Genomic DNA, 25,714 nt, shown 5'->3' on the forward strand with positions numbered 1-25,714 from the left:
TGTGACACTGAAAAACTTAACACTCTCTCAATTATCCCAACCCTTCTATCATTAGCAGTCCAGTCACTATATACAATATACATAGGACAGGAAAACCTCTCTAAATAAGAAATGTGAGGAAGACCTTGGCCTTGCAGAAAAAGGTTGCTAGTGGCTGCCTTTCAGGGATGATACTGGTGAGGCTCGTTTGCCAGAATGCATCTGTGTGGAAGTTTTCATCAGCCATCTAGACCATCTTCAAGGAAGCATTCCAGAAAGCAAAACTGCTAATTCCTTGAATGACTATTCCTCCAATGCCTTATGCTTTGTAGGCTTTAGAGTGCTGCTTTCACGTTTCCTAAGTGGTGTAACACTTGCTTTGTCTCCAGGGTGGCAAGCCCCACAAGCATCGGAAAGATCGCCTGCAGGATCTGATCGACATCGGCTACGGCTACGACGAGACGGACCCTTTCATCGATAACTCTGAAGCGGTAAGTGACCCTCAGCACAGCAGCAGGAAGCCATGAGGCAGTGCTTTATCTTTTCCATACAGAACAAAGGTAAGGGAAAATACTTTGGACCTCTTGTGAATGCAAAGGCCATACTACTTTGGGAGACCGCTGAATTACTGTATTTGTAGTCTTACTCAAGATATTATGCACCAAAGAATTAAGAAAGCTATTCCTAGATCAAATAGTTTTCCAGCTTTAGAAATCAAAATATTTTTGTGTGCTTCATTTACTGTTGACTCAAATGACACTTGCTCTGTTTAGTTTCTTTTACTAGCTCTCTGGATTATTAGTGGGTTACTGGCATTAGATTTCCTGCTTTAGATCACGAGGCTATTCTCCTCTTAAAAACCAGTACAAATAGGATGGTTATTTAAACATTGAGTATGTCTGAAAAATTTGAGACAAAACAGGTTAAACAGCAGGATATTACTGCTTGCTTTGTCTGAATATTTTTTAGACATGGAAACACATATTCAAGTAAAAGAAAAAGGTATTAGTTTGGTTCAGACAGTATCAGGGATATCAGAACGTTTAGAAGAGGGCATTTGAAGATATCCTGGAGGTGATGTATGAAATTACACAAATGAGAAAAAAGCCTGGGGAAAAAAGTGGATTATCTAAAAGCTCAGAAACCTCCTGTAATTCTTCCTTATTAAATGTCAGAAAGAAGTATGTGTACAGTTTAGTCAAGTAAAAAAACCAAAAGTAAGAGCTGTCACTTGCCAGCCTTCAGTTTCCTCCAGTGCTGAGTGACACTGGACAAAACAGCAGTGATCTGCTGTGAGAAGAAGTGGGCTAGAATTGAGTGGGAGAGGAAAGATTATGAAAAGGAGTTGAGAGAAAAGAGTAAGAAAAGCACATAAGTGCATTGCTTAGCATACATTATGTCAAGCCTTCATTTAAAATCTAAAACTTTACAGAAAAGAGCTGTAAGCTGAGCTGTGAAGTTTCTAGCACATAAATGTTGCAGTGAGTGATCCTATGACTTGTGTGAGGTACACAGAAAGTGTCTGCAGAGCTGATAATTTTTTCAGCAGAAATTGAGCAGTAAACCACAGTGCATAGCAGGCTGAGCTTATCTGTGTGCATTGGTAGTTTTTGAAGCAGGTCTGAAGTTCTGTGGAGAGACCTTGCTGTAAAGTGCTTATTGTAATTTGTTAGTCATTTTTCATTGTCTAGAATCTTGAACCTGCCAATATTAAACTGTTTTATCATTATGTCACAACTTCTGGTTGTACTGCTGGAGCAGTATTGGAGTCTAAGCCTTCATATGTCTTCTCCAAAGGTCAGATTCAGCTCTCCAGCTTGGAAGGAACAGATGTGCTTCATTTCTGCTGAGAAACCACTTGAGCCTATAGGTTAATCTGGTTTCTCACTGTTGCTTAAGTTCATCATCTTTGCTTTTAAAATGTAATGGTACCCAATGCAAGTTCTAGCTAGGTTTTCCTGGATTCACTGTGGCCTATCACAGATCTGACAGGAGATTTGGAACACTGGCAGCACTCACAACACAGGTCTCTGTCAAAGTACGAGTCTGGTGTATTAATACTTAGCATACTGTGCCTCCTTCCAGCACTGGTGGTGATACCAGCAGCAGGTCTGGTAGATTTGCAGGAGCATTTACTTCTGTCTCTTGCCAGAGTCCTTGCAAAATGTACAAAAGTCAGTTGTTGGAGGACCAGATGCTTGCATCATGTGCCAGCTGTAGAAGCTATTGGGGAGATATGGTATATTCTCTAAAGATTGCTCTCCTTAAAAAGCCATTACGCCTCATGTCTGCCTTACAAATACAGACTAGTGAGAAACCATCTTTGTTTTGCTTTTATCCCCATGTTTATATAGAAAAGAAAAAAAATATATAGTGGGCCAGCTGCAGTCCATGTTGTTGTTGCAGAGCTTAAGGGTTCTGTAATGTAGGAGTTGAAGTTCAACAAAACCTCTAATTCCATCATTCTGCCTTGGATACAAGAGAAGTGTTCAGAAAGAAATTCCACATGTCTGGCATGCTCGTCTTTTGTATGGCCAGCTATGAAATTGCTGTGTACCCTGAGATGTGTTAGAGCCAGGCCCTGGACTACTTCTTAGAGGACACACTTTCTTACACATGAAAAGCTATAATATCCTGGGCACAAACACTTGAAAAGTGAATATGAGTGCCTCTTTAATTGCTCCAGGATTAGCTTGTCTCTATCCCAGAAAAAAAAATTTGAAAGCTTCCTCAGAATTTTAGTCCTTTTTTTTAATCATAGTTGTGAAAGAAATACTGAGCTCTTTGGCACTGAAACAGATTTATTCCATAGCTTTAGAGATACTTTCCTTTTAAAAGCAGATTTTGAGGTAAATGCATTTGCAGGCAAGCAGGAAATCTATGTGAGCAGCTATTCTTGAGTTGAGCATTTTCACTGTAGTCAGTGGATTGTGATAATTCCAGTAAAAAAAGAAAACCACAAGTGACCTACTGTTGTTTCTAACCCCTCTATAGGGGTTAGCCTGATGGCAAATCCTAATCTTTGCTTATCTTAATGGACCTATACAAAATGTCCACAACCTGTGAAGAAAGCTGCCCCTCCTCAGTGTTTCCACTGCTTTGATGTTGAAAATAGGTTTTGCTGTAGTGTAAGCTGCCCAGAAGTACATTCTTTATGAAGTGGAATTCCTGTAGAATTTTTCACCCACTCTATTTTTCCTGCACACACATGCATGTCCAGCCAGATCAGGCTGATTACTTGCTCTTGTGATGACCTCTGATTATTTGGTTGGTTGAATATTTTCCTGGCAATGTAAGCTTTATATAGGTAGAGACTTGCAAGGGAACACAGTGCTTTCTGAGCTTTCTATTATGCAATACAGAAGAGGGAATTTAAAATCATGCATAGTGTTAATGAAAGTGTATGCTGTTTTCTCTTACGTGAAGGTAACAAGGCTTGGATATCCAAGCCAAAGACTTCCCTCATTTCAAGTAGATGAATGTAGAAAAAGAACTATTGACCTACAAATCTATAAGCAGTGTCTTTTGAAGCAGTGGTACTAGATAGCTACACTGGCAGGAATTGAAGCTAAATGTGAATGCCAAGAGCAGTGGGAAGCAGGCAGTTCAGTTCTTCAGACACCCAGGCCCCTGTGTAAATATTTGACCTAGTCTGTTATATTCATAGTTCCATAGTAGCCCTCTGAACACTGCTGTAAAAAGTCCTGTGCTGGTTGCTAGAGAAAACCAGTGTATCAATGGTTTCTCATACATGGATTTTCATTCTCCAAAACAGTACTTCAGCTAAAAGGAAGATCTTTTTCTTTAGCTACATCTCAAGAGCTCAGATCATCTTTAAAGAAAACCTTTCAAAGGTTTTGTGTTGGTTTTAGTAATTCTGGACACACTGTTAAAAGCATTGCTTTGTTTCTATCTGGGTTCCCTAGAATACTTTCCATAATTTAAGGGCTTGGTCTCTGCAAAAATTCCATGTCATGAAACACAGTTTTCACGTGTTTCTACGATAAATTTGTCCTCATCTTGTATTCTCCAAACTTAAAAAGGTATGGTAGATTTAATATCCTCTTCTCTCCTACCCTGGCTTGCCCCTAAAACTTGAAGCTGATGTGTTATCAGTAAGTTATCTTGGACAAAACTTTTGAATATCTTAGGAACTTTTTCCCAGCAAGAACAGTATCTATTCAGGGAATAGCAGCTCAGTGTGTTAATGGAAATTTTTACCATTTTTGTGAGGTTCTGGGCCAGATGTAGTTTCAGGCCAGCTTGGTGCTGTTCTCTCATTCTTCCTACTCTAAGGAACTTGTTTTATGCTAACAATGGAAAGGATTGTTGTTTTAAAAAGATTACTGTCTCTTAAAAAATTCTAACAAAACAACCAAGATATCAACCTGCAAATGTTAGAGGCATTTACAGAAAAACACTCCATAGGTTCCATTATTAAAAATACTTTCATGGTGTAGTGAGAGAAGTTGGACACTGTGGCATTTTTCATGTGGAAAAGGCTGCCTTTGTAGACCTCAGTCAGAGACCTCATCTGTGCTGAATACAGGAGGGTGCATTAAAGCTTCTGTTTTTAAGAGGTTCACTTTCCAAGTGTCTTACTGGCTCTGGATTGGTGTGTTTGTATTAGTACTGTCTTCCTTGTTCATTGTCACTTTGCCCAGGCTTGGAAGTTGTGTGTTTGGGGAATGGCGCTCCCTTAGCCCAGTGCGCAGTGCCACCTTTAATAACGCGCCGTGCGCGCTTCCCACGTGTCTTCAGGGGACACTGCCAGCTGGCCCCCGACATATCCTGTGCCTTCCAGTGAGTACAAGCACAAGCTTCTATTGGAATATGAATCCCAATATAACCAGTTAGATGGTGCCTGGGCCAGTTCTGACCCTCGCTGCTGGGCCAAAGGCAGCACTGTAGTGTAATTCACCCCAGAGATACCTTGGCTGCTGGAGATTGCAGCAGGGCACTGAACAAGTCCAGGCTTGTCAGGGACTCAGTTTACCTCAGGAGAGAGAGCTTCTGGCGATGGTGAAGAGAAAAAGGAGAGGATTCTGCTGGAGGGTTATATCCAGATGTTTATTCCATAGCTACAGAGGTCTGAACCGGGGCAACTGCTGCCAACAGAATGGAGGCCGCATGGTCTGATTAACCTTTTAAGCTCGGGGACAGGGGAAGGGGAGGGGGAGGGGACAGGTGAGCCACCAACCAGGTGAAAGGGGCAGGGTCTCAAGGGACTAGGGACACCTATACGGGCCAATGTCCCCCAGGCCTGAGGAGCATCCTTTGAAATCGACCAACCACACGACGCCTTGCTGGTATGTTAGCCTGATTGACAGGGCACACTCAGCAAGGGGCAAGGGGGAAGGGAGAAGGGAATATTGGCACACCTGAGGAAGGGACCCGGAAGCTAAAAACACACCACAACAAGCTTCAACATGGAGATTCGTTACTTTTTATCCTCCTCACCCCAAAATACATCTAGGTATAAAGGGGAGTATCAAACCAATAGGTACAGATGCAAGAACTAAGCAGGTAAAAGAACCAAAATGGCTAGAGGAACAAAGGTAGTTGAATTTGCAGAACACATCTGGTGTTTGTTGAAGCAGTAATAATGTTTTTGTGCTCCTTCTGCAAAAAGCCATACCCTTCTTTAGAGAGGAATAAGAATAAACTGAATGAATTGAAAATTCAGCACCTGCATAGGTTGCTGAAAACACCTGAGACTTGTATCTGGCCTGTGTAGTACGACTCTTTAAATTTGTAGGAGAAAGAAATTATAATGGTTGTAGCAGCATCCTGTATTTTGCTAGACTTAATTTTTTGAAGAGCACAAAATCACTTTTCAAAGTAATCTGAGCTGCTAGAGGGGTAGAACATAGCCTAGGATCAGCTATTTACATAGATGAATTTGTTTAAGCAGTACAATGAACCTAAGTGTTTCCCAAAAAATACACAAACAATATGATCACTAATGTTATACAAAGGGAGGTTTATAATGTGCCGGAATAACAGATCTTTGATAAGAGCATTTGTCTTAAGTGTCATATATGGAAAATCTGCTCTTTGTGTTAAATGAGGGGAAAAGGAAAGTATAACTTCTTTTCTGTAGAACTTTCTGGTAGTTCTGTAACATTAAACCTGGAGAGATTAAGTAATATGTTACATAATTATTTAACACTGAACTAGATTTTCATTGTGGGTCAGGTCAGAGCTCAAGCTCTGAAAGAATTGAGTTGCACAGATCAAAGTGGTCACATGGCTGGTCATACATTTTGTAACTTTGGCTGAAATGTTTTCAAGGTGAGAAGAATGGAATCTCTGAAGTGAAGGTCACTTAAGCTAATAGCACAGCTCTGATGGCTGGTGGAAAGGTAGAAAGGTGTTGGTTGAGATGGGAACAAAACAGGAGAGTAGATGTGTATTGGTACTTCTCTCAAGGTGCTCAGGTAGGCTGATGGATTATGATATCTTGACTACTAAACTAGGATACTCCTATGAAACTACCCTGGGCTAGATATTATATCTTCCATAATCTCTTATGCTTTTTTCTTTTGTGCTCTGCCAGCTGTCCTTTTCCCCAGAGTTAAAAGAAAAACAAACTAACCTGCCAACTTACCTGTGCATTTTGGAAGAGAAACCTTCTTTATCACAGGAAAACTCTTTGTGCTTGCTTTTTGGTGTCTCCTTGGATTAGCAAAGCAATGCATTGCTTCCCCTTAACCTTGTTCAAGATTTCCTTGTAGGTTCTATTATACTGTAGTTTTTAGAAAGATAGTTGTGTAGTTTTTTGAAAACTCAACCTTGAAGAATGCTAAAGCCAAAGAGTGCATTTCAGTTCTTTGCATCTTGAAGAAGCATAGAGATCAATCAACTCTGTATTTTTGAAGTATCTGAAGTGTGTAGTGAAGTGTATAGATGTTTAGTCCATTTCACTGGAGGAGCTGTATTGGACTTCAGTAGCTTGGCCTTTACTCAGTGGGCTACTCATGATCAGTATCAAAACAGAAACAGTTCCTTCCACCCCAAGCTGGTTAGACCTACCTCAAAAATAAACTAAGCAAGGTCCAGAAATTATCCCTGCTTATCTTTTAGCTAAGTATTATCTGTTGTACAACAAATAATAACAAGCTACATTTGTTAAACCATTTGGACATGTTTGCACCGAATCTCATTTCCAAGACTTAGTACAAAAGTGTTTAAAAACTTTTTTACACGTGTACTTTTGAAAGTTATTGTCTGGAAGGTAGGTGAATGAGGAGAAGGATCACAGTAGAATATCTGAAGATTGTGGTCAAAATATCTGGACTCAAGAGTAGACAATATTAATATAAGATACTGCTGTGGGTCTGGATTTCAGAACTAAATTGGTATAATCCATAAAAATTCACTTTTCTTGGTATAGTGATGAAGTTGAAACCAGTTAACTTATTTTTTAAAAAACTAAATTATTTTTCATACCAAAACATTTAACTAGATTAATAGCACTAAAAGCATAGGAATGTAGCTCAAGGACAGTAGTTTAAAGTAACTTACATATGAACCTGCTTTTTAGATGGTCAGACAGTTATCAGTCTTAATTTTATCTGCAGGATGATTCCATAATCAGTTGTAGGACAAACCTGTGTTCACAGCAGTCAGTCAAGTCCTGTCTCTGTAGGTCTGAGATTTTTTGATTCTCAGCCTTGAAATGTGTAAGGAAGATCAGAACACTGTAAAGGACTTTAAACTTATTTTTGTTCATAAGATAAATGGTGTGATTTCATACACAGAAAAACTAGTTTAAAGCAAAGGTCTTGAAAACAGTAAGGTTTAGAATTTTTAAGAGCTGTGTTCCCTTTAACTGGGAGTTCTGGAAGCACTTGAAAATGAAGCTTAATCTCTGTTACTAATACCTTATGCAAACATACTTATTTTCTGTTTAGTTAGGGCACTAGAAAATAGTAAGCTTAGCTCAGAGGGGGGGGTGTACACTAGCTACGCTTGGTCTGCAGGCCCCTATGTCTAAAATACAACATTGAGTTAAAAGTTATACCTTGTTCAGTAGGTTCAGGGTAAAAACAGATTTTGGTTAAAGAAAAATAGTCTTACTCGAGGGTTAAGAGGACCTGAATATCAGAAGGGTCTTTGAAGGTCTGATTTAATTCATAGTCCTCAACAGAAGCTGTTGAAACCTCAGCTGCTTAGTTATACATCCACATCTTGCTGATCTTACTTGCCTGTTGACTATTATGGAATACATTCACTCTGTATATTAAATGAATTCTGCCTTTCTTTTTGCCTTGTTCCAGTGGATCTGTGCCACACAGCATGTTGATCATCCAGATAATTTGCTGTGATTCATGATTCCTCATTTGTGAACTCTCTTTAATCCTTACTTGTGTGTTACCCAGGCTTTCCTGTACTGCTCTGCATCTCAGTCTTTACTGTGTTGGCTTTTGCTTCCTATGATAATGGTCCCAGCTTTGACTGTGTGCTTTTTCCTTCTAACTTGGCTACCACTGTGTGCTTCAGTTTTGATCTTTTTCTGCCCCACCCTTGCTAATTCAGTTCACACCCTCTCAGCTCAAATGGGAAATGTCTGCTGTGTCTGTTAAGCACTGTGGATAATAATTGCTTTTCTCTGCTTTTATTTGCCTTGCACTTAAAGAAGCTGATTCTGAGAGCTGTGGAAAAAGCATGAATTTTCTCTGAAATTCCTACACAACCTCCACTCTCAAGTTTTCTCTGCATGGTCCTCCTGGTCTTTTAAGATGAATGATAAGTCCACTATTAAGCCACTTCACTTTCATTTTGTTCCATTAATAGATTCTCTCACTTTCTTGTGCTAGCTTTTTAGATCATCTTAGGGTACTTTATAAATGCTGTCACCACTTGTCCTATTTTGTCTTTCTGTACTGCTTGTTAAGTTCTGTGTTCCAGGAAGATGAAAGGTGATGAGTCAGGGAAGTTTCTAATTACTTAATCAGATTAAATCCCTGGGTAGGACTTCAGTTCAGGCTGTTTTTCCAGCTTCCTTGTTGAAGTACATATTTACTGTTACACTTTCCTGGATAACTCTTCTTCATGTCTAAAAGTCTTTGGTAGCCTAGGCTTCAGTTCTTAAACCATTTTATCTTCAGTATATTTTACATGGCATGGAGGTTGCTGGTTGCATGTAATAATAGAATTAATATTGTCATCCACTATACTGATTATTGATCACTTTTTCTATGTCTTTGGATTTTAGTATTTTTTAGATTCAGCTTTATGATTCTAACTTGTAAATTTCTTCATAAATACTAAATACTTTTTAAAACAAACTATTGATAGTTTGAAACATGTTGTGGTTTTAAAATTGTCTGAACAAAGTGAGAATGTTTGCCTTCAAATTAAAAAAGTCCTGGCATTGTGATAATTGTTTAAGAGGCGATGTTGTATTAAACATCTAAAATTGAAAATAAGGTAACAGATACCGTGGTGAAGTTTATGTCTGGCATAGCATTTTTAACAAAATAAGATTTTGGAGAACTTTTAAAAAGAATTAGGGTTTTGAGCAAGGCACTGTGGTGAGTTGCCTTGAGAAAGCAGCAGTTTTAATGCTGTAATGCTGCCTTTTTGTTAAGAGCATTGTGTTGAAAGGATACTCTGTTATTAATGTTCTCTGCTTCGACCAGTTAATTTTCTATAAAATTGCTCTCCTGTTTCTATTCTAGCAAGCTGTGCTGTGAATTGGTATATATATTTTTATGTGTAGGGACTGGTGAATGAAATACATGTTGAGTTTATAAAGAAATGCTGATAAGTTCGTCTTCCTTTTCCTGCCCAGTATGATGAATTGGTTCCTGCATCCCTGACAACCAAATATGGAGGGTTTTATATCAACACTGGTACACTGCAGTTTCGCCAGGCATCTGAATCAGAGGATGAAGACTTTGCAGAAGACAAAAAGCATAGGCCGCCTAAAGTGAGTGATTTTAATGAAGGCTTTTTTACAGAAATAGAAGCCAGGTGACATAAGAAATATTTGATACACTTAGAATGGCTCAGATGAAGAGTCCAAAAGCAGAATGATGCATGGTACTGCTTTTTATTGCATTTTGTTTTGTGGCTCATGTATTAGCATTCAGTAACTAACTCAGGATGTCCACAGGCTATTCAGTCTTGTAAGACTAAGCATCTGTTTAGGCAGCCTGACAAGTTGTGTCCACCCATCTTGAACTGACAGATTATTCTGTAATTTTGTAAGCATTTTATTATACAAGATGAGACTTTAAATTCATCACTACTCTTCTTAATTTTTGCACAAAGTTTGCATGATATGAAATTGTTCGTAATATTGAGAATTGTAAACCAAATTTCAACATATTTACCAATAAACCATATTTTAAACCAGAATACCTGTTAAAACAAATTCAGTTAATAAGAATAGCTATATGAAAATTATATACACAAATCTTTCCAAACAGCATGCTGTTCTATAAACTTTGACAAGTTACAGTCAATGCAAACATAATTGCAATCTGACATTTACAAGTTGCATGCTATTTCTGAGAACTTAGTGCTTCCTGGTGTTCTTTTCTGCTCTACAACACTTAATTTTAAGGTTCTTGTACTGACTCTCGCTGTGATGCAGATAGTGTTCTTTCTAGCAGCCTGTAGGATGATTTGGTTTTGATTTGTGACTAAAACAGTGTTGATGACCACACCAGAAGTTTGCCTGTTGCTGGCTGATGCTTGCACAGTCTGAAGGCTTTCTCTTTCCCTGCCCTGCACCCTCAGATAGTCTAAGGATGGGCAAGGGAGATGAGACAGATGGTCTGCATTGACCAGCAAAGATATTTCATAGTGGTCAGCTTCATGGTCAGCAATGGAATTTGGTAGCAGAAGGAGGTGCAGGAATTCCATCTTCCAAGGTAGCCATTGGCCATACTGGCTGGGCAGCACTCTGCATGTACCTTAGTGTATCTATATTACTGAAAACTCTAAATTTCATAACTGTTTAAAAAGGATTTATGATTAACACTTGTCAGTAACTGAAACTGCTGCTAGGAATCTGTGGTACCATTTGCTTTTACACACATTAATGTGTTTTTCCTGGCTCTGAATTGGAAAGTGTAAAGAAAACTGAAAGTTTCTTGCTGTAGAAGCCCTTTAGAGTGGGAGAACCATTGTCCTTTATTTGGTCTCTTTTCTAGATAGCAAAGTTGAAAGAAAGTGAAGATCGTGGAATGAAGAAACGCAAGCGAAAAGATGAAGGGACAGAGAAGGAGAAGAAGCCTCGGAAAATGAAAGTTCCTAAGCAGTTGGGGTGGGTTTCTTTTTCTTCATTAGAACCCTTCAATTATATTTGAGGTTTGGCTTTGAGACTGTGTGCAAGATCATTACAGCTCTTTTGAATATTGTACTTTTAAACTGTAATTAATAGCTTATAGATTTTGTTCCAGAATTTGTGTGGGGTTTTTATATTACTCAGTCATACAGGCTAAATTTTTGTCCCCTGAAACTTTGCACCAGGGATAAGGAAAGACAAATCACAGAAAATAAATTTTGAGTATTATGAATAGCATAAAGTGTCATTGTCCTACCCAGCATCTAAGCTAGCATTAGGAATTGCGTCTTCTATTGAAAAATAACGTTTTTCTTATCTCTTTGTTTCTCATCTGTAAAGCTCTAAATAGAGTTTAATTATTCTTCTACATATTTCTTACTGACTTTGTGCTTTCCTCAGTTCTGAGGCCAGCATAGAAAGATTAAGGTGGTGGGGCTAGATTAGGTGACTGCTAGAAAGCTATTGCGGAGTGGATGGAGGCTGTCTTACTGTGAATATTCTCATTGAATATTGAAAATTTATTGACTTAATTTTTCATCAAGGTGAAAAATTGGTGGAATGTTCTCAGTTTAAAAAAATACAGATTTTGAGCCTGCATTTAAAAATTTTTAGCAACGAAAGGAATTTTTTTAACATACATGCTGTACAGGCAACCTGCCACCATTCAGCAGTATTGAGAGGCAAATTTAAGTATTTTAGTACTGTAAATCTGCTGTAAGTTTTAACACTTGTGCCAACTTCTCCTTAATTAAATTGAGAAGTCAGAATGAAGTAACCTTTGCCTTAATGTATATAAAATGTAACAGATCAGTTAGAGAACATGTAATCACATGACCTAAGGTTTACGGTAATTGATAAAATGTTCTGAAGATGGAAGCAGGAAGTACTACTTCCCCTGATAAATTTTAATTGTACTAAACTTTGAGTTGTCTTGTTAAAGGTTACTAAGGCCTCAGAAGTCACATGCTAATGAAAGATTTCTTTCCTCTACAGAGTAATGGCCTTAAATTCACACAAGTCTGAGAAGAAGAAAAAGAAACTGTATAAAGACTCTCTCTCTCTGGCTGCCATGATCCGTAAATTTCAAAAGGAGAAGGAAGCCATGAGGAAGAAGGAACCTAGTCCAAAACCTCCAGTGACTGTTGCAACCTCTACCCCTAGTAAAATTCCTTCCTCCTCTCTCAGTGCAGGAAATGAAATCTCTGACTTGAATCTTAGGATCAATGATCCTGTCCTCTCCATTTTTGGTAGCACAAATGAACCTGAGCTCCTGCAAGAAACTGAAAGTGCCCTGGAGATGTTGGGGGACATTGACTTTGACAAGTTGCTTGATGGCACTTCTGATGGCAGCCCGGTGTCTGAGCTGTCAGGAGAGAATGGAAATGTCACTCAGGCAACCTACACCTCTCAGGTCATGACACCCAAGCAGGTGCCTGCCCTCCCTGAAGGTCTGCCTGTGCTACTTGAAAAGCGCATTGGAGACCTTCGAACAGTAAGTATGAATTCGCTGGTAGTGGATTGCATTCAAGAATCTGAGAGAACAAGGAAGAACAATTAGGACCTTGAGTGTCATCCTTGAATTGCTGGCTGAAACTTTAGAAATGAAGAACTGATGTTAATGGCAATCTTGAATGCTGTGTTTATACTCAGATGAAAACAGGCAGAGATGATGCAGGTCAATTGTTTTAGCAGTGTTTGTTTCACATTGGAAACTGGGTTTTCTAAATCTTTTATGTACAATAACTTGTAATTTTCATTTATTTATGGGGTTTTCTCCATAATGGAAATACCAGTGTTATTTTAACTTGAATTACTATTTGATAAAATGGAATGAATGGGTGTTTCTTACATTGGAGGAGGTTACCTGAAATGTGACTGCAGCTTACAAATCCATGTATTTTGGATCCAGGTTTTTTGGCTTTAGCTTGCCAGTTAAAAAAAAAAAAAACAACCCAAATAAAAAAAGCCACCAAAACCAGAAACCATCACCCAACTACAAAAAACAAACCAACCACAAAACTGAACTTTTTCTTCTGGGAGGTTAGAATGAAATCTGAAGTTCTCAAAAATGGGATGAAAGATGTTAAACTAACAAGTTACAAATATTCCAGTAAGTTATTGAAAGGGATCAGAAATATTAAGCTATTACATACTCCTTGTTTCAGTTATGGATGTTATCCTCAGTTGAGAATAAATTTGTTGCTTGTTCAGATTATTATATTAAAGCTTTTCCTTACTTAGAATAAAGTGCAGCTTTTCCTTACTTAGAATAAAGTGCAGCTTTTCTTTACTCATAGTTAACTGCTTTTTCAAAACATACTTCCTTTTTTGGACAAAAAATAATTTAAACAATTCCAGAGTTTGCTTTGCTCTTGCCTCTATAGAAATGTCTTCTAGTTTTCTTATTTATTTTTAAACTTACCAAGCTAAATACAGCCAAGGAATTAATATTTACTGAAGTGTGAAGGAGCTTCTGTCTGCCTCTCAGTATGCAGGTTAATTTTGCTATGAATCAACAAAAAGCTTCTAGCAAAAGTGCAGAAATGGATTAGGCCAAAATTCAGGAAGTGTTAGTGACCTGCCCCAAGTTAATTCATGTTGCTTCTCTGTATTACAATCTCAAACCAGTTGGGAGGCATTTTTAATTCAGTGGCTCTTAGAAAACATAACTCCTGATAGAACCATAAAATGGTTTGGGTTGGAAGGGCCCTTTAAGATCATCCACTCCAATCCCCCTGCTGTGAGCAGGGACGCCTTCCTCTAGACCAGCTGGGAACTCTTCCATTTTTGACAGTGTCTTCTGAAAGATTCCTGGCTAAGCAGAGGAAGTTTAAGGTTATACTTGGGGAGCAGCTAGACTGTATGTTGACTTAAAGATTGCAACTTCCATGCCTCCTGTAAATTGCAATCAGACATCTAAAAAGCACTAAAAATGCTATTTGACTAAATGTCAAATATTTACCAGACTCTTGAAGCTTTAGATCTCTTTAGCACAAAGAAAAGTTTATAAAGCTGTAGGAAGAAGCCTATGCTCTATGGATGCAGTACAATATATCAAAATTTAAAAAATAATAAGATTGGAAAGCCACTGTCTAAAGGCAATAAAAACTTCCTGACTTCCTTTGGTAGATTCATGTGTTATAGTTCCCTGAGTGGGTTATTCTGTACTACCCTGACAGAAGGCAATATTGTATACAGGCAGAAAAGTAAGTAAAAGAGGTTTTTCCTCTATTTTTAAGGTCACTGTCAAGATAATCACTCCGGAAATAAAACCCAACCGTAGTTAGTAATAGTGATGAAGTTTTTGAATCTGCCGGTGTTGCTGTCTTTAAAAGCCAGCAGTGCTGTCCAGCATAGTAGAATAATGCTGGACTTGCCTTTCAAGGTCTACCTGGGACTAAAATGTCAAAGCTTTTTCCTTCTGCGTTACATAAGCCAGATGCTGACTCTAATCCTTGTGTTAATTAAGCATAAAGGTCCTGGATTTAAGACTTTCTGAATTGTATTTTTGGTACCCTATCACTTGAAGGCATCAGTAACCTTTCTAATTTTTTTAGCAGGACAAATGCTTCAGTGTTCTTAAACAGGTAGTACCATCCCCTCAGCAGCTGTATTTATGGTAGAAATGAGTGAAATGCAGTCCTTGCAGGAACTTAAACTCCAGTATCAGTGTTCATGACTGAAGTGATAAAGCATTCAGACAATGGGCTACCTTACACCTTCGCGTGTCACACTCTTTTCCTGTGCAGTTCACACAGGAAGAGAGGTAGAGTTCACAATTTTTAGAAGACATTTTTCTTTCAAATTTAAATGGTCAGTTAAAAAGAGCAAGAACAGTAAGTATTAGTAATAAATTAATTTAATCATGTTAAGACTTGGACTTATTTGTAGTTTTTAGCTACATTGTTGCAAGTCACTACTCTGTGGATGTTTTTAAGGGCTCTTTTTTCTCAACTTCTGAATTTCTGCAGAATAGATGTACACTAGAGAAAGGTTCTTACTGATTTTTGTAAAATGGTACAGGGAATTGGCTTTGTCCTATAAGCGGTCATTCCTTGTTGAGAAAAAGAGATGTACCTAGGTGATAAGAGCAAAGATAAAGGGATTCTGTATGGGAATTGCTGGGAGATCAGTAAAAACTTTTGATCAAAAGGACAAAAATACCAGACAAAATACTAAAGATACAGTCTAAGGATGGCAAGAATGCTGGACAGCAGCAGAAAAGAGGGATGAGGTATTCCTCTAGCATATATAATCCTGTTGTACAAATTGCAGTGAAGGTTTGAGAGAGCTCTAAGCTGGAAAGATGCAACTGGATGAGGCACGTAACAGGTAGAAAAAGATGGAGTAGAATTGTGTTAATTGCCTTGCCTTCCTGACCTGTCAAACAATGCTTCTCTTTTTAAAACAGAGATAGTAGAATGTTGGTGGTGTTGATGGTGATAAAGCATCTACAATTTTCTTAGTGGTTATTCAAAAGATGAATGTGTTAACATCAGTGGTCCAGGCAGATCTTAAACAGAATGATTGTCTGCCCTAGAGCAAGGTGTGTATATTTGTATATAACAGTAACAATCCTCAGTTTTTTCTAAACAGCTGAGAATAGCTTGGTTTTCAGTATTTTTTTCCAAGTAACATTTTCTGGGAAACAAGAATATGATGTGGCTGTAAAAGTAAAGATACAAACATTGTTGGTTGAAAATACTCTGTGAACTTGAATTATTTTTTTTTTTTTTTGTATTTTTAGGCTGCCAAGATGTTTGATGAAGAAGGCAGGAAGAAGTTTTTCACACAAGACATGAATAATATTCTTCTGGAGTAAGTGCTTATCTGTAGAACCTTTCCTTTTTGGAAAGGGGGTGAAAGGAAAAGTACAGAAGAGGAAGTATTATTGAGGTTGTTCCAACAAATCCCTTAAAAGTCAATGAAGGTAGATCAGTCTAAGCTAGTTATTAGCTAAAGAGATTTATGTATGTGTACAATTCCTGTCATACCTGTCTGTCTTTATCCAGTGTAAAATGTTTTGTAGTGCCCTGGTCCTTGGCTTCATGTGTAAAAGTCAACAAAATTGCCTTTATTTACTCCTGTCTCCCACTTTTGTTACTCAAAGGACCTTCACCTTTCATGAGGGCAAACACCAGATTTTTTTTTCTCTGTAATCTTCAGTTAAGGGTTTAATAGAGAAAGTTCTGTGTTCATAATCTATGAAACAAAAGTAATCTCTAGAAGACTATCACAAAGTCTATCAATTTTGATTCACAGTGGTGGGTGTAAACTAAATTTGAATTATTTGATTTTTTTAATGTTTTTGAATGTTCAACATTGCTGGACAACTACATATGTGAATGGTTTCTTGCCATTGATTAGGACTTCTTCCTTTTACAAAAAAACTTATCTGAAAATATCTCAAGCCGCTATTTTTAATATGCATAGCTAGAATATGCTATGCTTCCAAAGCTTCCTTAGGTCTTTGTTCAGAAGTCATCTTTACTTTGGAGTGTGTCTGACTGACTCCTGTTGTTTGTCAGCATTGAGCTGCAGCTGCAGGAGGTGAATCCTGCCGTCCGCAATGGAGTCTACTCCCACCTGGAGGCTTTCGTGCCGTGCAATAAGGACACGCTGATCAAGCGCCTGAAGAAGTTACACCTCAATGTCCAGGTAGGGTTGGGGAGAGCAGCTCCAGCAGGAGGCAATTATGTGACAGTCAGTTCTCCTTGCTGCAGCAGAGTAGAGCAGTAGCCACACAGCCTCAAATCAAGAAAAATGTTTTGGGTCAGTTGCTAGATAAGTTGAAAAGCTTCTTTCCATATACATGATATTGTCATTAGGTTGGGAACAAATATAAGTATTTCAGAGTCTTTAGTTGAGAAGGAAGTGCTTTCATCTTGAAAGCTGGATACAGACTATTAAGGAGTGTTTCTGCTGTCATCACTAAGTATTACTGTAGTCTTAGGGTACATATCAAAGCAGCAGAATTAGAAAGCCACAGTAATAATGGTTGTGATAGGCTGAAAATACGTACTTTTGTTTTCACTTTTGTGTCAAGAAAAAAGGAAGGCCATGTGGATAATAGATGACCCTGCCTGTATTATTTGTTCAAATTTCCCTTTGTGGCTAGGTCTTACAAATACTTTGTATGCCATTTTCAGTTACTTTTCTTTTGAAGATTATTTTCCTGTTCAACAGAAAAGTTATCTGTGGTCTGAAGTACCCTGACCGGATTCTTTAGATAAAATCCAGGACTAAATCTTCCAGAGGATCTGAAAATGAATGCAGAGATCTCAGTGCTTGCTGAGATCTTTGCTGAGGCAAACAGATTCAAATGCTATTATTATAAGCAGATAAACATAAAAGAATATTCTAGTTCTTTTCAATAAGCAATTAAAATTAATAATGTGAAGTCAGAAGATGTAGAAAGTGAATTTAAAGCATGTAGCGAAGTGTATAGTATATTACCTTAATGTTTGAAATTCTTAATATTTGGAGACCATTCTAAATACATAGTCCTTACCTTTCAGGCACATAAATTGCATGTCATAACAATCTACCACTTGGATAATATAATACATATTCATATTATATTCATTACCTAGGATGTTTTTATACCACAGTTTTTGGAGACCTGATTAATAGGCTATTTATTTGCAAATGCTGAGATATCGATTGGTCAGTTTATTTCACTTTTTCCTCCTTAAGTTTTTTTCCCTTCCCTATTCTAATTTAAAAGCATTATTTAAAGAGATGATGCCATAATGTTTTGGGATGTTCATGGCACATATATTTGTGACTATCTTTTGTTGTGTCTCATCTCAAGACTTACATGCGTTTATATAATGCTGTTGCACCTATCAGGATTCAAGTACCATGTAGAAGTATGTCTGTCGTAGTCCATAAATAGTGCTGGGAATGTTACCTTGGGAGTGATCCAGAAATTTTCATGAGACTGTCTGAAATGCTCTTTATTTTACATCTAATAGGATTATTTTGGTACTCTTCTTTTCACAGGATGACCGCTTGAGAGAGCCATTGCAGAAGCTGAAGCTGGCTGTCAGTAACGTCATGCCTGAACAGTTATGCAAGTATCAGGAGGACTGTCAGGCCCGCAATCAAGCCAAGAATGCCAAGTAGGTTATTCTGGAGGCTGTGCAAGCCTATTTAGAACCCAGCTGGAAGTTTGTATCCATGTTGTTTACTTCCTTAGTTCAGAAAATCACTCAGCTCCAGTTTAAGGGTGTCTTTATTTAATTGTGCAAATTACTTAATTTTGTGTGTTATTGTCTGATGTCAGAGAGAAATTCCATTAACTGAGCGAGATAGGTCTTGATAGAAAAAATAATCTGAAGGATTACTGGTTGATTCCTAAAATGGTGGATTAATGGAGGAGGATGGTGTGTTGAGGTTATTGATATATTTTGTCCTTGTTTGTGGTAATTATTTCAATCATAGTTAAGTAATTTTAGACTTGGAAAGGTATTCATAGTTTGGTGAGTACCCTGCCAGTTCCCACTAGAGGCATTGCTTAAAGCTTATAGGAACATCAGTGAAAGCATCTGTAGAGTGTGTCCTTTTCATTTCTTTGACAATGAGAAAGCAGTGGGGGAGGGGGAGATTAAACTGGTTATCCTACAAGGAAGTGTAGCAAAAATCTGAAAATAGGTCCTCTGTGGGTTGTTTTTGCCCCCAACACCTAGAATGACACTCCTTTTCCAATGAAATATTTTGTTTGTGTAGTATAGTTCTAAATAAAATAATTGTTCCAACTGTAGGTTGCAAGCAGAAGATGAACGAGAGAAAAATGGATCAGAAGAAGATGATGATGAGAAACCTGGAAAGAGGGTTGTTGGACCCAGAAAGAAGTTTCACTGGGATGACACAGTGAGGTAAGACCAAGAATTTTTACTGACTTCATAAAGGGATCTCCAAGAGGATTTTATTACATGATACTGTTGAATAAATAATTTCCCCCAGAATTACACCTTGGAGGAGTTTTGAAGAGTGTTGGTGTTAAATAGGCAAACTGGAATTCTGTTATGGTGAAACATCTTCATCTGTAAGTCAAAAGGAAAATAATTCTGTGTCCAACCCTTTCAAGTTTCACTGCTTGTTTTTTTTTTGCTTTATCCAAATACATGAGAATTTTGACTCCAGGACTTTGAGCTTCGTTAGACAAAGAACAGGTGTGTAAGCAGTGTTATGGCTGCTTCTCACCTTTCTAGAATACATTACAAAACACCAATGAGCACTAGAGATGTCTGCCACAGGAGGACAGGCCATCAAGATTGGTGATATTGATTTGGCAAGCCTCCCAATTCAACAACAACTAGAAAAATGTATTAATCTTAACCCCTTCTGTTCCCTCTGAACAGAAATTCTTTATTTCTAGAGTAGCACAGATTCTTATCTGAAATGATCAGATACAAGAGTTTGGTTTCCTAGAACAGGTTTTTCTGAAAAACTGAGGTAACTGTTATTTAAATAATCTAGACTTTTAAGCAAGCCTATCTTGATTAGTAATTTCTCATGCAAGATCTAAGATAATTTTAGTACAAGTGTGTATGTGTGTGTATATATATATATATGTATGTATTACTAAAAGGGGCTGATGGACTTCTCTCAACGAGTCTTTTTAGTATGTGAAGACAACAGGGAAGAGAGCTTCATAAAATATGTACTAGCAATATAGCTTGGATTGACCTGGAGGGGAGAGGTACTTAGATCTGTTGCTTTTTTTGTTCAAGAGTCTCTAAAAGGATGATGTTACTTAACTCTGTGCACTTTTAGATTTTTAAGATCAAAAGACAAAATCCCTATCAGAAAGAATCCTCTGGACTACTCAGTGTAGAATGGATTTCAATGGTAGAGCATACGAGTTTGTAATAGCAATACTTTGTGCAGTATAAACTTCCAAAAAACACAGTTGGAACTGAGCACTTCCTACTACTATCAGTAGACAGCAGCTTCAATTTCTTAGCCTCTTTCTGCTGAGCTTTTGAAAGGACTGTGTCTTTCAATATATTTATTTTGTTTCTTTTTGCAGGTCTCTGTTGTGTAATCTTGTTAAGATCAAGCTGGGATGTTATGAGCTAGAGCCAAATAGAAGTCAGTCTGCTGAAGATTACCTCAAAACCTTTATGGAAACAGAAGTGAAACCACTTTGGCCTAAAGGCTGGATGCAGGCAAGGTAAGATAACTGCTTTAGGTATCTACTCCAATTTTGGTGTTAATGATTTCTTCAGTTCCTATTTATTGTCTTACATTGACTCAACCATGTACTATTGATATTGGTTGGAACTTAGGAGTATGTTTGTGAAGCTGGAATAGTTTAGAAGAACAAATATTTTCCTAAAATGAAATTTCTGTGTTGTTTGTGAGCCTGAGAGTGAAAAACCCATTGTTTTCCTTGGACAGCTATTTGCTTTAATCATCTCCTGGAGACTGAATTTGCCACTGCTTCTAACACAGCATGAAGTTTCATTTGAGGAGAAGTATTAAGTGGGAGGGTAACAGCTTGGAAAGTTCTTTGTGATATAGGAAGTGATAATGATCTGGAAATCAGTTTTGCCTGTATGTTGGAAACTGCATTATCAGACTGCTCACACAGGCTTTAAAATTATAAGCTAGAATTTTGATAGCAGTGTTCACAACAGACTTAAGGTTCTTGCTCTCTATTTTTTGTTTGCAGTTGGAATGCTCTGTTTTACAGCAGTTAAAAACATACCAGTTTCTAGACTTGCTTCTTACAGATGTAAGAAGAAACAACCACACAAAAGAGAGGGAGAAATAAAATGGGAGCAATAGTCAACTGTTTTGAAACACAGGCTTGGCAGAGATTTCTAATGGTTTGGGATGAAAGAGGAGCAAGTATGGTTTGGCCTCAGTTCTTTATTTCTGTAGCACCCACTGCAAAAGATAATTTCATCAAACCTCAACCTGATTGTAAAAGCAAAATGATACAAATGCTTAACTTGCTCATTAATACCTTGATTTTAGTTTAGTCAAATCTGTTTCAAGCTGTAAAAATAACTGTACTGAGATATTTCTATGATTAGTCAGTGTAGAAATAGCTGGTTAAATGGTAACAAAAAGAACAAATGAAGTTTTACATTTCCTGGCATTCAGCTGACTTATTTTGATTCAATTAGTTTTTTGTGTAAGTAGACTAGCAACTTTGATGTTATCTGTTATGAAGATTTTATTGAATTAGATGAGACAGAGAATCCCAGTTTAGTTTAAGAATGGAAGATAGGACAGAAAGATCACTGATGATAGTGGAGAAATAGTCGAGATAGTGTGAGGTGATTCAAGAATACATAGAAGTGAAGCATGTTTAAACTTTGAATTGGAAAGCCATAAAACATACAGTTCTCTCCTTTCCATTGGATAAGTCTGCTGAAACTTTCCATGAGCTTTTAAACTATCCATACAATTGGCTTCAACAACAAAAGACAAAAACCAAACAAAAAACCAGAATGCCCCCCAGAACAAACCAAAACCACCAACAGACCAAGCAAACCCCAACAGGTGACAGATCATAACTTCCTGTTGACCGCCACAACTTTATTTACTAACTGGGTGGTTTTAGTACCATAATGATTTACAAATTGTCCTGTATCTACTGGGTGGCACTTTTTTGTTTTCTGTTAAGGAAGTTTATGTATTATAATTTGTAGGCAAACAGGTTTGCAGGGAAAGAGGAAAAGAAAGTATTTCCTGGAGTCTGGCAGTGGTAATTCCTAAAACACTACGTAATTTGTATTCTGAATGTTCATTTTGTTGGAATGTTACGTTAGGGATTATGCTGAAGGCTTATATTTTTTTTCATTTTTATATATGGCCTTAAGTGAGAAGGAACTATATAAACTTGAAAAAAAAATTAGGTATTTAATGCTAAAATTGATCTATTGACCATGTATTTTTTAAGGATTTCCTACTGATCAAGATAGGTCTATGGTACCAGAACTTTGTGGTTTTAGTTTAGGAGAAAAATTTCTTGCACTTTCAAGGTTAACTGTGTTTAATGTTTCTTATAGCTATATAGGGAAGGAAGAGGGAAGGTACTGATCATAACTGGAAATGACAGAATCAAAGGATTGTTAAGGGTGGAAGGGACTTCATATACTGCTCTGTCCTTTCCTTGTACCCTGTCTGATTTCTGTCCTTTTATAGTACTTAAAATTTTGTCTTTCACCTTGAAGGATGATGCTACAAATTACTGGGGCCTTTGATTAGTTCTGAATTTTCATCTCCAAATTGAAAATATTAAGGAATGGATAAAGAACTAAGAAGGAGGTGGGAATGGAAATATTCTGAAGAAGCTGTATAGGTCAGGAGGTAGCACGTTAAACATGTAACAAGGAATGTTGGTTTTGCTCCATGATGTTCTTCATAGGTGTTCAGTAGTCTGACGGAACAATGCAATACAGATTTGGAGGTTAGTGTGGTGAAGAAAATGTGAAAATGGAGCTGGAAATAGAATGTGAGAAGTAAGGCACTGAACTGTAGTGAGAGGATCAGTGTTTTCATACTAGATGACATGAGATTTTTGGATACTCAGATTTTTTGTAATTATTGTAGCTCTGCAGGTTATATTATCAGTGGTGAAAAGCTCTTGTTTAGACAGCTGTTCATGGTGTGGTCAGTGTCAATGTGATGGCAGTGCTGTAAGAAAATGTTGCCTTTCCTAGTTTGCCTATCTGGAAACAAGGAAGGGGACCAAGTGTTCATTGTCTGTTCATAGCTGCATTTTAATAATACAGGTCAGCAATCATTTTCACTTTCCACTTGGCAACTGAGGAGCTGAAAACATTGAATAGAAGCACAGCAAGTATTGAGATGTGTCAAACTGGCTCCTGTCATTCCTTGGCTCTGTAGTAATATGTGTGTGTCAGTCCAGTGTAACTGAAGTCAGAGAAATTATACACAATAGCCTCAAGTTTTTCTTTTACTAAACTTTCCAAAACTTTTACTAAAGTTCATTCAGTACTAAAAGTACTGAAGAAAACTAGAAACAAGCTTGGTTGTGTTTTGACTTTCATCTTGTGTGCTTTAAGAAAACGCCACAAGAGATTAATAACCACAAACCCAAGACTATGGGTCAGTGTGTTGGACTGTAGTGTGAAGAGTTTACAATAATATTTTATTTTATATTTGAACTATTTCATTAGTCTTTGAGGAGACAGTATTCAAAGTGTATTTCTTCTGTCCAGTTGAAGAAAGTAGTATTCTCTTATGTTGATTTTTGCTTGGCCGTTTACTGAGGTATTTTGAGCATAAAGGCACAGTGTCGCATGTCCCGGCTGGATGGTGACAGTGGGAGGATGACGGTCCCACTTTGGGGCTCCGCAGAATCCCAGCTACACAACACAGAACAGAAGGACGGCGGCAGCACGGGCCTGGGGTGGCACCGGGTTACTTTGTTTGATGTTACACTCCCCGAGCCTCAGGGTCCCAGGCAATGAGCTGGGGGCAAGCAACAGCTTATACAGGGGGCGGGTCTCAAGGGAGGATACAATGTTCAGCTCATCAGGAGAACTGGGAGTGGAACACAAGGGCAAAGGATACAAGGGAGGAAAACTGCGAGTTAACAACTGGATGTGGGAGGAAAGGGTTTGAAACTCGGCAGAAAAGTAGCTAAGTTGCAAAGAGATAAACGGACACCTGGCTCAATTGAATAACAAAGACAAGTCTGTGTCACTCCAAAAGCAAGGGAAAAAAAGCCCAAAAAACTACCACACAACAAATCAAACAATAACCTGGAAAATAAAAGCACACTGCAACAGCAAAGTATTATAATTTCTTTAGATCTTTTGTTTATGGATGCCAAGACCTATACCATGACAGCACTGCAAAGTAATCAGTTTCCTTGGGGACAGATAATCAAAAGCTAGTTCTGAAAACCAAAGGATATTTGGGTATTTGGTGGTCAGAGGCTGTTTGTCACTGTAGAATCATTTCATGTTTCTTTTCTCACCACTCTTTTAGGATGCTTTTTAAGGAAAGCCGAAGTGTTCACAATCACCTCACTTCTGCTCCGTGAGTACAATAGGGACAACTTGCTTTACAAGATCTTTAGGTTGTGCAGAGCAACTTTTCTCATCTTCCTGCTACCTGTTTTAGACAGAGGGAAGGAAAGGGAGGTACTTTGGGATTTGTTTGAAGATACTTACAGTGATGCTTATAATCTCCTTTAATGCTTTAATTTAGGCATATAACTGTAACATTCTTGTGGCATTATATTTTAACTCACTTGTGAAGTGGCTAGATAACTCTAGGGGTATTCTTGAATTAATACCTTTTACTCAAAGCATTGCACACTGCCTAAATTTTGGCATCCAGCCTATTAAACTGAACTCAGACTGCAGTATTTCCTACTTTGTTCTTTTCCTTAAAAATACCTCTAATCACAGAAGTCTGTGTATCTTAGTGGGATTTTATCATCTTCAGTTTCAGACAACACTGTGTGCCTCTCTGGAGCTGTCCACATTCAGTCAGAATTCAAATAAATTGTTATGACTTGAAATAACACCCCAGTTGCAACTTTTGTGATAAATATGATTAACATAAGATATTTTTCTACATAACATGAAAACTGAGTCATGGTCCACCTACATTCAAGTCTTTTTTTAACCAGGTATTTCTAGTTGCTTAGGAAAGGATCAAATATTGCCTACAGGATGTAAATCTGTTGATTGCCCTTGAAGAAATAAAGTGTGAAATGCTGAACCTCTAAGTTGAAGCCGATAACTAATAATCCTTAATGCTGTCCTTGCTTGCATAACTGCAGTTTGTGTACATTGCAGAAGAAAATCTGACAGTTTGCTAAATTACTTCTTGCAACAAACAAATTACATACAACTGTTCTAATAGTTGATAAGCAACAAACCACTTTTGTGGGGGGAAGAAACAGCTGTTTTTATCCAGTTTGAAATAAATGAGAATAGGAAGCATCTTCCTCAGGAACAAAAATGTCAACGTAAAAAGTGAAATTCTGTTGCTATTCTAGAAGACTTCAGTGTAGACAAAGCAAACTGATAATATTAAGAGGCTGAAATTAACTGATATTTTGATGTTCCTCTAAACCAGAAAAATAAAACCAGCTCTCTGCATATACCCTGATCTGTATGTCAGGTTATCATCAATTCAGTTGATTTTGCAACTAATTTACCTAGAGATACATAACCAGGAAAATTAATTGATAGTGTGCTATTTTTCTTTCCCCCTATATTTTAAGCCATTTTCATTTCAAGGATGTTTTATTATTTAAGCTGGACTCCTGTAGCCATCATTCTAGTTTATTGGGGTATAATCAAGGTAACACTTGAAATGAAAATTACTTGCCTTTTGTTTTGGTCTTCTGATGAACATTTATCCCTTCTGTTTTAGGGCAAAGAAGAAGGTGATTCTGGCCCCTAAACCCAAAGTGAAGGTAAAAGC

The 25,714-nt window shown here is 37.7% G+C and overlaps 1 protein-coding gene across 2 annotated transcripts in view; it reads left to right on the forward strand.

The window, feature by feature from the left end:
- UBN2 (ubinuclein 2) overlaps positions 1–25,714 on the forward strand; it is a 53,110-nt gene that overhangs the window by 10,003 nt on the left and 17,393 nt on the right. For both annotated transcript variants that reach the window (XM_064702257.1, XM_064702258.1), the window contains exons 3-13: positions 369–470; positions 9,779–9,916; positions 11,148–11,260; positions 12,275–12,773; positions 16,029–16,099; positions 16,810–16,939; positions 18,287–18,405; positions 19,048–19,161; positions 20,319–20,462; positions 24,263–24,313; positions 25,664–25,706. In XM_064702257.1, coding sequence (XP_064558327.1) covers positions 369–470; positions 9,779–9,916; positions 11,148–11,260; positions 12,275–12,773; positions 16,029–16,099; positions 16,810–16,939; positions 18,287–18,405; positions 19,048–19,161; positions 20,319–20,462; positions 24,263–24,313; positions 25,664–25,706 — 1,524 coding nt within the window. The remainder of the gene's footprint in view (positions 1–368; positions 471–9,778; positions 9,917–11,147; positions 11,261–12,274; positions 12,774–16,028; positions 16,100–16,809; positions 16,940–18,286; positions 18,406–19,047; positions 19,162–20,318; positions 20,463–24,262; positions 24,314–25,663; positions 25,707–25,714) is intronic.

This window comes from Zonotrichia leucophrys, chromosome 1A (genome assembly GCF_028769735.1).
Source record: "Zonotrichia leucophrys gambelii isolate GWCS_2022_RI chromosome 1A, RI_Zleu_2.0, whole genome shotgun sequence".
In the NCBI taxonomy this organism is placed as follows: domain Eukaryota; kingdom Metazoa; phylum Chordata; class Aves; order Passeriformes; family Passerellidae; genus Zonotrichia; species Zonotrichia leucophrys.